Here is a 15,127-nt window from a genome sequence, read left to right on the forward strand (position 1 = left end):
CTGCATGACACAAAATAAACGTGTTGCTAGGGTAACTTTTCTCTGAAACACTCTACTTCTTACAGTATTTGCTCAGAATTGATTGAATATTTTGTGCTACATGAACCTAGCGTCTATGATAATCTCATGCTATAGTCTGTCATATGGTAGCTCCCAATCGACACTTCTCATGCAAGAACGTATGATTCTCAACTTAAATGCTTCCTCTCCTCCAACTTTCTGATTTTTTACATCAGTACCCTAGAACATGCAACAACTCATGCAGCTGTATTTGATAATCATATAAAGGAGCATTCTTGGAGATTAGTCTCTTTGCAGAATCTAAAAAAAGGCCAGTAAATGCAATTCATTCCTTGGCCAACATAGTCACAAGTCTGAAAGGGGGGATTAGAAAACCATCTAGGCTATTGACTACACTGATGTCGTGTTTTACTTCTGGTTTCCTGAGAGACCATCAGTCAGTGCCTAGTGATACCAGCAGCGACCATTTACACTGTGCCTTCTTAGTAATTGGCACCATGCTGAGCCCTTTAGCATGGTGCCTTATCTCAGCCTCAGGAAAAGCAGTATCTCCTCCACCTCTCTGCCCCCTAGAAGGAGAAACATCCCTGTGGACCTGTCAGCAGCCCCAAGATATCAAACATGACAAGAAGGTCAAAGTAAAGGCCACATACCAAGGTCTGTCTCTATGTATTCTTCTCTTGGGAATGTGTCACTCAGCATCCAGCATCAAGGCACACTCAAAAGGAGAGTTGAATGGAAGAACTTGACATTCTGGTCATGGTGACAGAGTCTGCTCAGTGCCTGCTCAGTGCCCACAATCTACCTGTTGGTCAACAACCATTTTCCCATCTGATTTTTCCCCCAGACATAACCACATGGCTGGTCACCATTTCACGCAGGATATCCATTCCCTTCTAAGAACCCCTAGTTGTACAGCACCCTTCTTTGGGAATGCACTCATCCCAACTCTCTCTTCCTAGAGCAAAAATGTTTCTAATGTGTTTTGTCGAAGATATGAAAATCACGTCTTCAATTTCTAAGAATATATTCCAAGAAAATAATTAATAATGTGTGCAAAGGTTTAATTACAGAAAGAGCCTTGCAGCAAAGTTGTAAGATGGAAAATTGGGAAATAGGCTGGGTGTCTGATAATAGAATATTGGGTAAATGAGCTGTGACACATTCATCCAGTGGTCATTAAAAGTGATGAGAATGAAAATGCATTGGCACTAGAAGATGTTCATGGCATAGTAGCAGAACAAAATCGATTACTGAAAAACACTTTCCGTAATTATCCCATATTTAAAGTGTGTTTGCATACGTGCATAAAAAATGTCTGGATAAAATTAATTTAGTAATTGGAATTTAAAAATTTCTACTCTTTGATCTTTGTTTTCACTTTTTAGAGTGAACATATTTTACATAAACTCTTAGTCAGGGGTAGTTGCACGTTACTGTGCTCCCAAAGGCTTGCAGAGAAAAAGTCTAAGAGAAGGGGGAAAAAAACCCTATAAGTGTAAGGTTGAAGTGAGAAAAGACATCATCCTTAAAGTTGAAAGATATCTTCCTGGATGTCTCTTCCAGAGGATTCTTTAAGAGATCAACCGAAGGACTTGTATGCATGCATATAAGCATAACCAATGGACACAAGACACTGGGGGGTAGGGGAGGCCAGGGGAATGTCAAGCGGGGGGTCAGAAAGGAGCCATATGTAATACTCTTTGTAATACTTTAAGCAAAAAATAAATAAATAAATAAATAATGAAGAAAACCAAATACCATATAGCTGTATATATATATCCTATATAATAAAAGCCTAATATGCTAAGTGTTCACTTGTCCTGGTCAGCCATTCAACCAATCAAAGTATAATATGCTAATGATATCCGCTCAACCACTTGCTATGACATGCACTGACCACCAGGGGGCAGACAGTTGAACAGTTGACCAGTCGCTATGACATGCACTGACCACTAGGGGGTAGATGCTCCAACTGATAGGTTAGCTTGCTGCTGGGGTCCAGCCAATCAGGACTGAGCAAGACAGGCCAGACATGCCCTGGAGCCCTCTCGTGGTCCCTTCCTGGCTGGCCAACCTCCTGCATCCTTCTGCGACCCCGATTGTGCACCAGTGGGGTCCCTCGGCCTGGCCTGCACCTTCTCGCAATCCAGGACCCTCAGGGGATGTCAAAGAGCCTGTTTTGGCCCAATCCCATAGGCCAGGCAGAGGGACCCCACGTGCACTGGGCCTCTAATACATATATACACTAGTATACATGTATACTAGTATACATATACTAGTATACATATACATATATATATACATATTTATAATTATCTCACCCTCACTTACTAGTAAATAGGGAAGGAAATGAGTCTTGAATTTATATCATTTTATTGAGTTTTTATTAGTCCAGAACTCTGAACATAATGGATTCGCCACAGGATGAAGTCATTCAGAACCAATGCATTTGTGGGATGGCAAAGGCGTTTATGAGCAGCGTGATGTAGAAGATTGAATCCGGGCTTCACTCCAGTGCCATTGTGGAGGTGGCAGAATTTATTCAAGTTAAGGCTTGCCCAATCGGGTCAGAATTCCAGGAAATGGCCTGAAAGGAGGGAAATCATAAATGCTGAGGCATTGCATAGAGGCTTTTTATCACAAAAGTGTCCTCTGTAACAAGAGGCCTATGAGATACTGCCTGGACTGAAATAAACAGGGAGGAGAGGTCTCTGTCATCTATCCCTTCTCAGCTTCAGATAACATGCTGGGCACTGCAGTGGATCCCTACTGTTACTGAAATTACTCTGGAACAAGGATAGGGAGCTGCAAGGATTTTCTACAGAAAATACCCTGGTCTTACCACCTCAGAATTCAAACTAAAGCCAAGCTACCAAGGTGTTCCAGATGGTCGGACCACTGGCAAAAAATAATTTGATGGTTGGTAGATGAGATGGTCAGGATTCAGTATGCCCATTGATATATCAAAATATTCACACAGCCCTCGCCAGTTTGGCTCAGTGGATAGAGTGTCAGCCTGCAGACTGAAAGGTCCCAGGTTCGATTCTGGTCAAGGGCACATGCCTGGGTTGCGGGCTCGATCCCCAGTGAGAGGTGTGCAGGAGGAAGCCAATCAATGATTCTCTCTCATCATTGATGTTTCTCTCTCTCTCTCTCTCTCTCTCTCTCTCTCTCAATAAAAATCTTTTTAAAAAATGCACACATGAACTGGCCCATGTTGTTCAGTGGTTAAAGGTCCACCCATGTACCAAAGGGTCTCGGGTTCAATTCCTGGACAAGGGAATTAACTGGGTTGCAGGTTCACTCCCCACCTCCCGTCAGGGTACATGTGGGAGGCAACCAGTCAATGTGTCTCTCTCACACTCTTTCTCTCTTTCCCCATTCCCCCCTCCCTTTCCTTCCACTCCTACTGAAAAGCAATGGAAAAAATATCTTCAGGTGAAGATTAACAACAACAAAAAAGATATGCACAACAAAAAAGTCCTTACCCACTTGAGTCCCCCTAGGCATAAAATTCAGATTAAATTCAGGACATTTAATCAAATGTGAATTTCAGATAGCACAAGCAATCATTGTTTAGTATAAGGATATCCCAAATATTTAGCTGAGTGCCTTGTGTTCTTATTTGCTAAATACGGCAACTCTACTCCCCTAGAATTCACCAGCAAAGACATAACGTGAATTCGGATGACCTTCAAAAGGGCTGTGCGTGTAATGTCTCGTGTGAGAAGAAGCCATTTTTATTAGGACAATGCATTCTTAGCTTCCCAAAACAGCTTCAAAGAGTCCAATTTCACTGAATCAGAAAGACAAAAGAAAAGCTGGGTGGGAAGTTAGAAAACTTAAGGTCTAATCCCAGCAATTCCAGTAACCAGCCTTGTGTGGCTCTGGGACGAGTCACCCTAGTCCTGCACATCTGTGTCCACATTAGATTTGTGGGGGAATATACCTGGTTGGAACTCACTGCAGACACTGCTAATGGGTCTCAGCATGTCCTCCCCCACTCTGCTCAGGAACAGCCTCGGGATTCTTTTCAACTAAAACTCCAGACAACTGACAATGAGATGAAATCTACGCACTTATCTTCCCTGAATTAAATGAGCCTTACGTTTCCCTTCCGACTCGAATGAAAGTTTGAAATCCTCTGGATTTCAATTCAACTCTAACAGGCAAGATCTTACCTAGCTTCACACCCTCTGTTAAATGCCTTCCCCATCCCATGTTTACGAGAGGAGAGCTGCTCCGAAAACCTTTCCCCTGTAATCCTCGGGAACTGCGTGGGAGCAAGCCCACCACCCCATCTGCCACATCCTTTGCAGTTTCTCCTTCGTCCTGTCACACAAGCATGGATGCAATGGGTCTGTCTGGTGCTTCACTCGCTGGGGCTGTATCTTCTGTTCATTCCGTCTCTCCCACTAAGGTTGCTAGTAATCTCTGCAGGGAGTGTTTAGCAAAAGGAGTTTGGGGATGTCAAGACCGAGGCTCTAATATGTCAAAAGGAAAACTGTTTCCCTGGGAACGTTGCTTCCTTCTCAGAACCAAGCGAGAATATGGTCATTTTGCTTTTGCTTCAAGGCTCACTTTGTTGGCCCAATGGAAGGTGGCCAGCTTCCTTTTTAAGGTGCTGACCTCTAGTGGCCAGGAGCAGTAACTACTCTACTAGAGAACAAAATTTGAATGTGAGCTTGGGGAGGCTTTAGAGATCACCTTTTCGGATTCACTCAGGTTCCAAAAGAGGAAAGAGAACCATGCAAAACGAGGAACTTCTCAGTGGTCACGAAGATGGGACTGGAGCCTGGAACTGGTTTGTTCTTTCAAGCATTTAACACAAATGTCTGAGTGTTACTACGTGCCGATAATTTTTTATTGGGGGGGGGGGGTGATGTCCTGTGCATTGTAGGAGATTAGCAGCATCCTTCATCTCTAACTACTAGGTGCCAGTGGCATGTCCTTCCACGTTGTGACAGCCAATAATGTCACCAATCTTTGCTAAATATCTCCCGGGAGGGCAAAATACACACTGGTTGAGAAGCACTGAAATAAACGGAAGAGTGTAACCTTAGAATCCCAAATAGGAGGGATCTGGGGTGAGCATGGAGACTCCTGGCCCCATCAAGGCGCCGTTTCCTCAGTAACCAGCCAGATGCCTGTCTCTCGCCATTGGCATTGGGACGCAGGACCACCGTGTGATCTGAGTAAGCCTCTCAAGACTTATGAACAACTCCAAGTGAAAATGAGCCCTCAAGGGGGAGACACTGGGTGCCCTGCTAATAAAAGCAAGCACGTTTTCAAGCAAGTAATTAGAAAATGAACGCACTGTGATGATATTTGTACTCTGTGCTGCTGAAGCAGATCACCCCAGTGAGAGACACTTAAGGGAAGCAGCTGGAGAGAAGAGAATGAAAAGCTTGTAGAAGAAGAACCTTTTCAGCAAGAAAAATATGAGAATCCACTCCTCATACTAGAACAGCAGTTTCCTCTGCACAAGAGTGTCTCCAGATATTTCTAATGATGACACGAGTCTCTAAAGAAAATGAATCTTATAGCATGTTATTCTCAATAGCTCAGACAGCTCTCAGAAGGCGAAAATGCTGTGAAATGAAGCAAATGAGCACCGTTGTTGCAAATGCAAACAGGTTGAAAGTCATAGGCCTAGAGCAAGAAAATTAAATACCTTAATATGTATCATATAAAAATAGGCTACACAGCCAATATATCTGAGTCAGTAAGTGTTTCTCTCCATTTGCTATAGAAACAAGAGGTTCAAATTGGCTGGAGTTCGAGTTCCACTTCAGGGGAAGATGTATATAATTCAGTAAACTAGAAGATATAAGTCAAGTATTGAAGAGCATGGTTTTATAAAATTTATGATTCAAAAGTGATTCCTCCGCTTCCAAGTAGAGCCTTATTTTAGTGATGTGCTTTTCTTTGTGATATGTTTGTTTGTTTTTTTATGAAGAATGAATCAGCTACAACAAAAATATTACAAAATCCCAAGATCCGAGTAAGAAGAACACATTTATCTAAAGCTGCAATTGTGTTTCATATGATCAGGTGTGAAAAGCATATTTTTAACATTTACTGACCTAAATAACATACTATTGCAGCTTTCCTCTGAAGAGAATATACACGGTAGTCTCATTTCAGGTCGTACAGTTGTTCCATGTTTATTCCAGTGTCTTAATCTCCCGAGGCTTCAAATGCATCATGCTTTTGGAACATTGCCATTGAAGGCATTAAATGCATTTGCCTATTTTTTTTAGCAATACATGTAAAAATTAATACGCCTCAGAGTCCCATGTAAAAAATAATGACTATATTTTATTCATTCACATATTTATTAATTTATTTAAAATGTGACTGTTACAGTTATTATTGCTGCATAACAAATGACCCCAAAGTGCAGTGGCTTAACACAATCATTTTATTATTCACACGGATTATGTGAGTCAGGAATTTGAACAGAGCACAACTGGTTGACTGGTCTCTATTCTACTAGTACAATACCTGGGGCCTCAGCTGAGAAAACTTGAACCCTGGGAGGTTCAATGTCTAGGGGCTGGAATCATCCAAAGGTTTATTCCACACCTGTCTGGAGCCTTGGTTAGGACAACTCAAAGACAAGGACTGTGGAACAGAGCGTGTCCACTTGGCCTTTCTGAGTGGCCTGCCTCCCTCACAGTATGGCGTCCTTCAATAGGTAAGTGCATACACAAAGGTGGTATATCCATACAAGGAAATGATGTACCAGCACAGGCTGCAAAATGCATAAACCACAAAAACATGCTGAGTGAATTAAGTCAAATACAAAAGGAAAAATATTGTATGAGTCCACTTTCATGAAATAACTAGAATAAACAAATTTATAGAGACAGAAAGTGGATTAGAGGTTGCCAGGAGCTGAGCTGGGTTACTCGAGGGAAGAATGTAGAGTTACTGTTTAATGGGTACAGAGTTTCTATCTGGAGTGATGAAAAAGTTATGGAAATGGGTAGTAGTATGGGTTGTACAACATCATGAATGTTCTCAGCACAAAATAAATAATTTGTAACTATGTGAGGCGACAGAGGTACTAGTAACTAAACTTATTGTGGTAATCATTTTGCAATATGTAGATACATTAATAACTAAATATCAAATCTTTATGTTGTACACCTAAAACTAATACAATGTTATGTATCAATTATATCTGAAAAATTACTAAAATAGCAAATTTTATGATATATGTATACATATTTCATCACAATAAAAAATCTCATCAGATCCACAGTTTTATAGACAAGTTCACAGTACAGATAATGTGTGTGTGTGTGTGTGTATGACAGAGACAGAGAGAGAGAGAGAGAGAGAAACAGAATGAAAGAGAGACATAGGGACAGAGACATAGAGAAGGATAGAGAGAAATTAGTCTGCTTTTTGAGATTGGAAATATCCTTTATGCAGTACTAAAATAAAATAAGAGCAATACAAGACAGGAAAAAGCAATAGTACAATCTCAGTTACAAGCATAAAGGCAAAAAAGTCTAAATATTAATAACTAAATCCAACAATTATTTTTTAATATTTTGACCAAGTTTAGTATATTCAAGAAAAGTTTGACATGAAGAAGCCTAATGTAATTCACCACATTAAAAAATGGAAAAAGAAAAATCATATTTGATTCTCTCAAAAGCTGCAGGGAAAAAACGTGCGGTATGTGATTCAACACTTGTTCTTCATTTAAAATTCTTTCACCAGCTAGACACACATACTATAAGAATGAGAATTTTGCATTTTGATTTAAAACAAATCTGCTAAATTTCATTTATTTTGCTAGCATAAGAATTTTCACAAGAAATGATGTTTTTGAATTACGCTTTTTAATAACTTCAGAACATTATGAAGCAATGTATAATTCTTATGAGCTGGTTTAGCAAAATGTTGAAAGATAAAGGAGGTTATAATCAGAAGGTTAATTAGCACAAGAGTGGTGAACAAATTCCACCTCTTAGGACAGTTGATCACTTCAAGTGACTGATCTCTTACAATAAACATCTACTATACACTGAACTGTGCCCCCGCCCCCTAAATATCACAGGTTGCTACTCTAACCCTCAATGTAACTATATTTTGAAATAGGGATTTTATGAGGTAATTAAGGTTAATGAGGTCATAAGAGTTGAGTCCTAATCCAATTGAGGATGCCCAATAGGAAGAGTGATCTCTCTCTCTCCATCTGAATGCATCAAGCAAAGGCCATGTGAGGACACAGCAAGACTGGAAGAAAGCCCTCACCAAAAACTGAATCAACTGGCACCTTGACCTTGGATTTCCAGCCCTGCAGAACTGTGAGAAAATCAATTTATATTGTTTAAGCCACCCAGTCTATGGTATTTTATTAAAGGTGTCTGAGGTAAGACAACATTCAGCTTTTTTTTTTGTAAAACCTGCATTTGTTGTCTGCCAGGGCCTGATAAACATTAACTTAATAAATCAGCCTCTGTAGTAATTACTATTTTGTTGTTGTTGTTGCTGTTACTCTTCACCCAAGGATATTTTTTCCATTGTTTTTTGTTTTTAGAGAGAGTGGAAAGGGGTAGAGGGAGAGAGAACTAGAGAGGGTGAGAAACATCTATGTGAGAGAGACACGTTGATTGGTTGCCTCCCACACATGTCCCAACTGGGGCCAGGGATAGAACCTGCAACCCAGATACTACTACTAGTTCATGCTCTTGATCAGGAATAGAACCAGGGCAGTAATTACTATTATTAATCTCATTTTATAGATGAGAAAATTGAGACCTAGAGGAGTTAAGGAATTTGACCAAGATCCCTCCATTTTAAGATCCAGCATTTATCTTCTTTCGCTCTTCTCTTCTCCTGAGACTCATAGATCTCCTGGATTTCTCCCCTAAGACCTTCATCCACTCTTTCCCTTTTTCCATATCTGTGCCACATTTTAATTCTTTTTTAAAATATTTATTGTTGAAAGTATTACATGTTCCCCTTTTCTCCCCATTGACCATCTCCAGCCCACCCCCATCCCCGCCCCAGCCTCAGGCCCTCGATGCCCCATTGTCTGTGTCCATGGGCCATGCCATTCATATATGCATGCAAGGTTCTTGGATGATTACTTCCCTCCCAACCAACCACTCTCCCCTGCCTTCCCTCTGAGATTCCACACCCTGTTCCATGCTTCCTTGTCTCTGGATCCACTCTGTTCATCAGTTTATTTTGTTACTTAGATTCCACATAAGAATGAGATCATGAGATACTTGTCTTTCTCTGACTGACTTATTTCACTTAGCACGATACTCTCCAGGTCCCTCCATGCTGTATCAAAGGGTAAGAGATTCTTCTTTTTTACTGCAGCATAGTATTCCATGGTAAAATTCACCACAGTTTTTTTATCCACTCATCTACAGATCTTACAATTGTAAATTATGCTGCTATGAACACAGGAGTGCATACATTCTTTCTGATTGGTGTTTTAGTTTTCTTAGGATATATTCCTAGAAGTGGGGTCACTGGGTCAAATGGCAGTACCATATTTAATTTTTTGAGGAAACTCCATACTGTTTTCCATAATGGCTGCACCAGTCTGCATTCCCACCAGCAGTGTACTAAGGTTCCCTTTTCTCTACATCCTCCCCAGCACTTATCATTTGTTGATTTGTTGATGGTAGCCATTCTGACAGTTCTGAGGTGATACCTCATTGTCATTTAAATTTGCATCTCTCTGATGATCAGTGACTTTGAGCATTTTTTCTTATATCTCTTGGCCATCTTTATGTCCACTTTGGAGAAGTGTCTGTGCAGGTCCTTTGCCCATATTTTAATTGGATTGTTTGTCTTCCTTTTGTTAAGTTGTATGATTTCCTTATATATTTTGGATATTAACCCTTTATCAGATGTATCATTGTCAAATATATTCTCCCATACAGTGGGCTCCCTTTTCGTTTTGTTGATGGTTTCTTTTGCTGTGCACATTTTAATTCTTTAAATCTCTTCTTTACATCATTAATTCTCTTTCTAGCTCTTCCTTCAGAAATTTAACCTATGCTTTCCTTCAAAAAAATTCATAACTGTATTATTCATTTCTGAAAGCTTTAGCTGGTTCTTTCACATTTGCCTGCTCTTGCTGATGGTACCTCACTCTTCTTTCATATTTTCAAACCCTCCTTTTAAGTTCTTTTGTGGTCGTCAGTTTTGTTACATTCTCTCTCTGATCATTGTATTATCAGAAGTTCTTGGGTATCTAGCAGTGCCCTCCTGTGGCCTGCAGATCTGATTGTTTCCTCCTGTGCGGTCTAATTTTGGATTGTGAGCTCATCTTCAGCAAGATTTATCTTCACCCATCCTGAGCTGACTACTTGAATGTGTATCTCTCCCAAAATGTTTTGTATCTACTCTTCCCCGGCACCCCATAGGGATACAATAACCTGAGTCCACTTTTTAAAATGTGTCACATAGGGTGTTCCTAAAAGATATAACATAAATAAGACAGTTAGACAGCATAGTGCAAGCCATAGTTATGAATTCCCTGGAGAATATTTTTTCTCACCACATGCGGAGCACAAACTGAGACAGACAGAAATGTGTTTGTTGTCGCCTAGTGCCAGCTTTCAATCTAAAGACTTATTCTTTCACTTTTGAGAGTTTTTCTTATATTACCTCTTTGATAAATTCTACCTTTTCATTTTTTGGTTCTTTCTATACCTACAAGTGTGGAATTTCTTCACCCGAAATCCCCTCATTTTCTCTGGGATGTTCTTTTGCAAGGATGATGCGCTAGTTTCTTTCAGTGGAGGATCCAGGAATGTCAGTATCTGGGATCTGTTCTTTGTGAACATTTAGTTTCTCCAGAAAATAATTTCCCATGTTTTCTAATTTGACGCTGGTGGAGGTGGGACAAGGGAGCCAATGGGATATTTTGGTTGTCTTAGTCCTGTGAGGAGAGCACCCTATCCACCTCTCCACTTAGTCTTCAGTTTTCAACCCTGAACACACCCACCCTCTGCCATTCCTGGGGCCTGGAGACCAGAGTGTCTGTGGTTCACCTTCCCAAGAAGCCTTGACTCTCCTACGTGGCAGAAGAAGAGGGGGTGGGAGGAGACTTACCGCAGGAGTAAGGGAGGGTCCTGAGGATCTAGCCCAGCCGTGGGCAAACCACGGCCCTCGGGCCGGATCCGGCCTGTTTGAAATGAATAAAACTAAAAAAAAAAAAGTCCGTACCCTTTTATGTAATGATGTTTACTTTGAATTTATATTAGTTCACACAAACACTCCATCCATGCTTTTGTTCCGGCCCTCCGGTCCAGTTTAAGAACCCATTGTGGTCCTCGAGTCAAAAAGTTTGCCCACCTCTGATCTAGCCCCTCAGTAAGTAGACTTTCAACTCTCCTTGCATTTCAGCCCCATTTCTTTCCACACTCCCCTTGGTATCTGACTGTATTCGGTTCCTGAGGCTGCTGTAACAAAGTACCATACACTGAGTGGCTTAAAGCGGCAGAAATGTATTGTCCCATGATTCTGGAGGCTAGAAGAAAACGGGCATTGGCTGGGTGGTTCCTTCTGAAGGCAGTGAGGGACACTCGGTTCCCTGCCTCTCTCCAGTTTCTGGTGGCCTCGGGTGCTCTCGACCTGTAGATGCAGTTCCCACCCCGTGTCTTCTCACGGCCCTCCCTCTGCATGTGTCTGTCTCTGTGCACTGACTCCCCTTTGCCATAAGAACACAGTCATATTGGATTTGGTCTAATGACCTCGTTTTAAATTGACTCCCTCTGTCAAGTCCCATCTCTAAGTAAGGTCACATTCTGAGGGACTGGGGTTAGGACGCCTACATATCTTTTTTAGAGGGACACATTCAGCCCATCACACGACTGAGCCCAATCCTGAACCGCTGGAGTTCTGCAGAGTGACCAACTCATTTCCTCATTCTTATGCCTACCTGTCCCCCACACAGAGGCACATGTATGTACACAAACACACACACAGAGATAAACACACATCAGAGATATACACTCAGATACACAGAAACACCTAGAGAGACACGCATAGACAGAGACACACACAGACACAGCTACACATACAGAGATACACTCAAACACACGCACACACACAGAGGCACATGTATATACATGTACACATGTGGAGATATATACAGATACACAGAGACACGCATAGACACAGACACACAGATACACACATAAATACAAAGAGACCCACAGACACAGGTACAGACACAGAGACACATTCATGTACATGTACACATGCAGAGATACACACAGATACATGGAAACACAGAGAGATACATGTAGACACAGACACACAGAGACACACAGACATAAATACAAACAAGCACACATGCACACACTCACACGCACACACGCACATGTATGCTTGGCATGTGGCTTTCTTTGGTCTGTCCACTCCATACTCTTGCATCTGCTTTGCCTCTGCTCTCATTCTCTCTGCTTTTTTGAGCCATAACAGTTATATCCTCGTTCAGTGATTTCAGTGGGTTTCGGAGAATACAGGGAGATTAATTTTGTACGTTCACTCCCCCACATTTAACTGAAACCCGCCCCCCGGCCCCAGCAACATTCCCTGGGGCCCGGAGCACCTCTAGGGACCTTTGGTACAAAGAAGACACCCTCACCTTGAAATGATGGCCTCTCAGGATCGTAACCAGCTGCTCTGAGCTTGGCCTGTCTTTGACCAGAAACACCTGTGACCCCAGGACATGAGGCCCTGCAGCCTGACCTAATTTCTGCCAGCTCCTCCCCCAGTTGATTTCTCTTTGTCCTTATCCCACGGGTTGTGCCTGCTGCTCAGCGTGCTTGTGTTCCACTACGAGAGGATTAACCTGTCGCTTTAAAAGAAAAAAAAAAAAGAAAGCCACCGAGTGACCTTCCTTAGGAACGGGTTGCTAAGTGGGTGTTTTTGCTGGAGACTGGCTGCAGCTTCCCAGGGAGCCGCCTGGGACCGCCCCTACGCTCAGCCTCTTCCTTCGGACCCTTAGAAGATCCACAGTAAGAAGGGCCTCCTCCACTTCCCTCCATCCCAGAGAGCAAGCGGAACCTGCCAAGTGCTTGTAAAGTTTCTTCAGGTAAATCTGTTCTCTGGGAGCAGGGCTGCAGCAGAGGGTCCTGCTCCCAGTCCCCCACCTCCCCACCCCTCCACCCCCGTGGAGTTCAGCCTCCCCGCTGGGACTGAGCAGATTTAAGGAAGAGCCAAGTTAGGGGTTGTTCACATTCTACTTTCTGGAATGGAGAGCAGTGCTCTGCTGCTTTGATTAGAGCTGCTGCCTGGAGTCTGCAGAAACACTAGGTCAGCTCATCACAGCCCCGGGTACACTCCTCCCTGGGACATCCAGGTCAGCCTGTTGCTTTCCAGTCCCCGGAAACATTTGCTGCACGTTGCATTTCTGGGCCTTTTTGCTCAAATTGGTTCAAAGGGCTAAGTAGTAATTACTTCAAGCTTCCCTTTTCTTGGCATTAGACAGAGAAGGGCCCACAGCAGACAGAGGGCTGAGGATCGCTGCTCCTCCCTCACCCTCCCCCCGCCAAAAAAAAAAACACACACACACAAGAAAATCTGCGAGCTGTGATGTAGACGGATTGTTTCCATCCACTGCAAAGCGGTGCTGTGAAAAGCTAATAAAGCCTAATGGGAAATACATGCAGGATATTACATTTTCGGATAACTTCTGCACAGAAACTGCACCAGAAGGAAGTGTCTCTGTATGTCTCCTGGAGCTCATTTGCAGAATCATCCATTCAAACATTTATTGAGCGTGCCCTATGCACCAGGCAAGGTGCTGAAGCTTAAAGTGCACAAACAGTGATTCAGATCAGGTCAGAAGCACAGTTTAATAGTGCAATGAGCTAGGTGCCATGAGAGATTTGTGCTTAAAGCCTGGCAGGGCCCCTCCAGGAGGGCCTGGGGGCACTCAGTTCATCAAGCCAGTGCACTGGGTATATATCACATAGAACAACTCAAATATGTATATGCACTCTTTAAAGGTAATATATGTTATATCGAGCTGATTAAATGATTCTCTGAAGCTATTTGTCACTAACCTTATACCCCGGGAAGCTACAGCTGGAATAACTCATAGAATTAGGTAATGAATTCAAAAAGGGTGCATGTGGCACCTACCTGCCCAGGGCTCCAGGCCACAGCTCTGACAGGATGGGACAGAAAAGGACAGCGCTGTCCTCCGGGAGAAAATGCTCAGGTGTGTGAGGGTGGGGAAGGCTTCAGTCGTGCTGCCCATGGGAACAGAAAGGAAGCTGCCTGTGTTGGCGAGACATCTTACTGCACATGCTTTACTATTTAGTCCTTATGAAATAATCTCCCATCGAGGTAGGAGTTATGACCACATGTTCACAGACATAGAAATGCATCTCGGAGAGGTGAAGGCATTGCTCCGAGGGCACACAGCTGATGAGTGGGGCTGGACTGTGAGCCCAGGCCCATGTGATTGTTTATAGAGCCCTCACTCTTCCCGTGAGCCCACGTGTTCCTGTTCTGGAGCAGGATGCACATATCAGATCACATTTTAAGCAGCCGAGGTGGAGCTGCAGACAGTTCTGCCCTTTCCTTACACCTTCATCCCTTTCTCCTGCAGCTGAATGTCGTGGGTCCTCTTATGACTGACCCCCTGAGGACCCTCAGAGACGGTCCATTTGTCTAGATCAGTGGTTCTCAACCTTCCTAATGCCACGACCCTTTAATACAGTTCCTCATGTTGTGGTGACCCCCAACCATAAAATTATTTTTGTTGCTACTTCATAACTGTAATTTTGCTACTGTTATGAATCATAATGTAAATATCTGATATGCAGGATGTATTTTCATTGTTACAAATTGAACATAATTAAAGCATAGTGATTAATCACAAAAACAATATTTAATTATATATGTGTTTTCCAATGGTCTTAGGCAACCCCTGTGAAAGGGTCGTTCAACCCTCAAAGGGGTTGCGACCCACAGGTTGGCGACCCACAGGTTGAGAACCACTGGTCAAGATGAAGTATCAATACTTTTCTTCAAAAATGTGTTCAGTTTTCTGCACTGAATTAAATTAAATCTTTAACCTAACATAGCCAAAGCCCTT

The 15,127-nt window shown here is 42.5% G+C and overlaps 1 protein-coding gene across 1 annotated transcript in view; it reads left to right on the forward strand.

The window, feature by feature from the left end:
• Window positions 1-419: 419 nt before the first annotated feature.
• The window catches only part of CC2D2A (coiled-coil and C2 domain containing 2A), an 87,395-nt gene continuing 72,687 nt past the window's right edge, over window positions 420-15,127 (forward strand). Inside the window, exon 1 of the mRNA XM_023765016.1 lies at window positions 420-678. Within this exon, the coding sequence (XP_023620784.1) occupies window positions 420-678 (259 nt within the window). The remainder of the gene's footprint in view (window positions 679-15,127) is intronic.

The sequence above is a fragment of the Myotis lucifugus genome, unplaced genomic scaffold (genome assembly GCF_000147115.1).
Source record: "Myotis lucifugus unplaced genomic scaffold, Myoluc2.0 scaffold_367, whole genome shotgun sequence".
Taxonomy (NCBI): Eukaryota; Metazoa; Chordata; class Mammalia; order Chiroptera; family Vespertilionidae; genus Myotis; species Myotis lucifugus.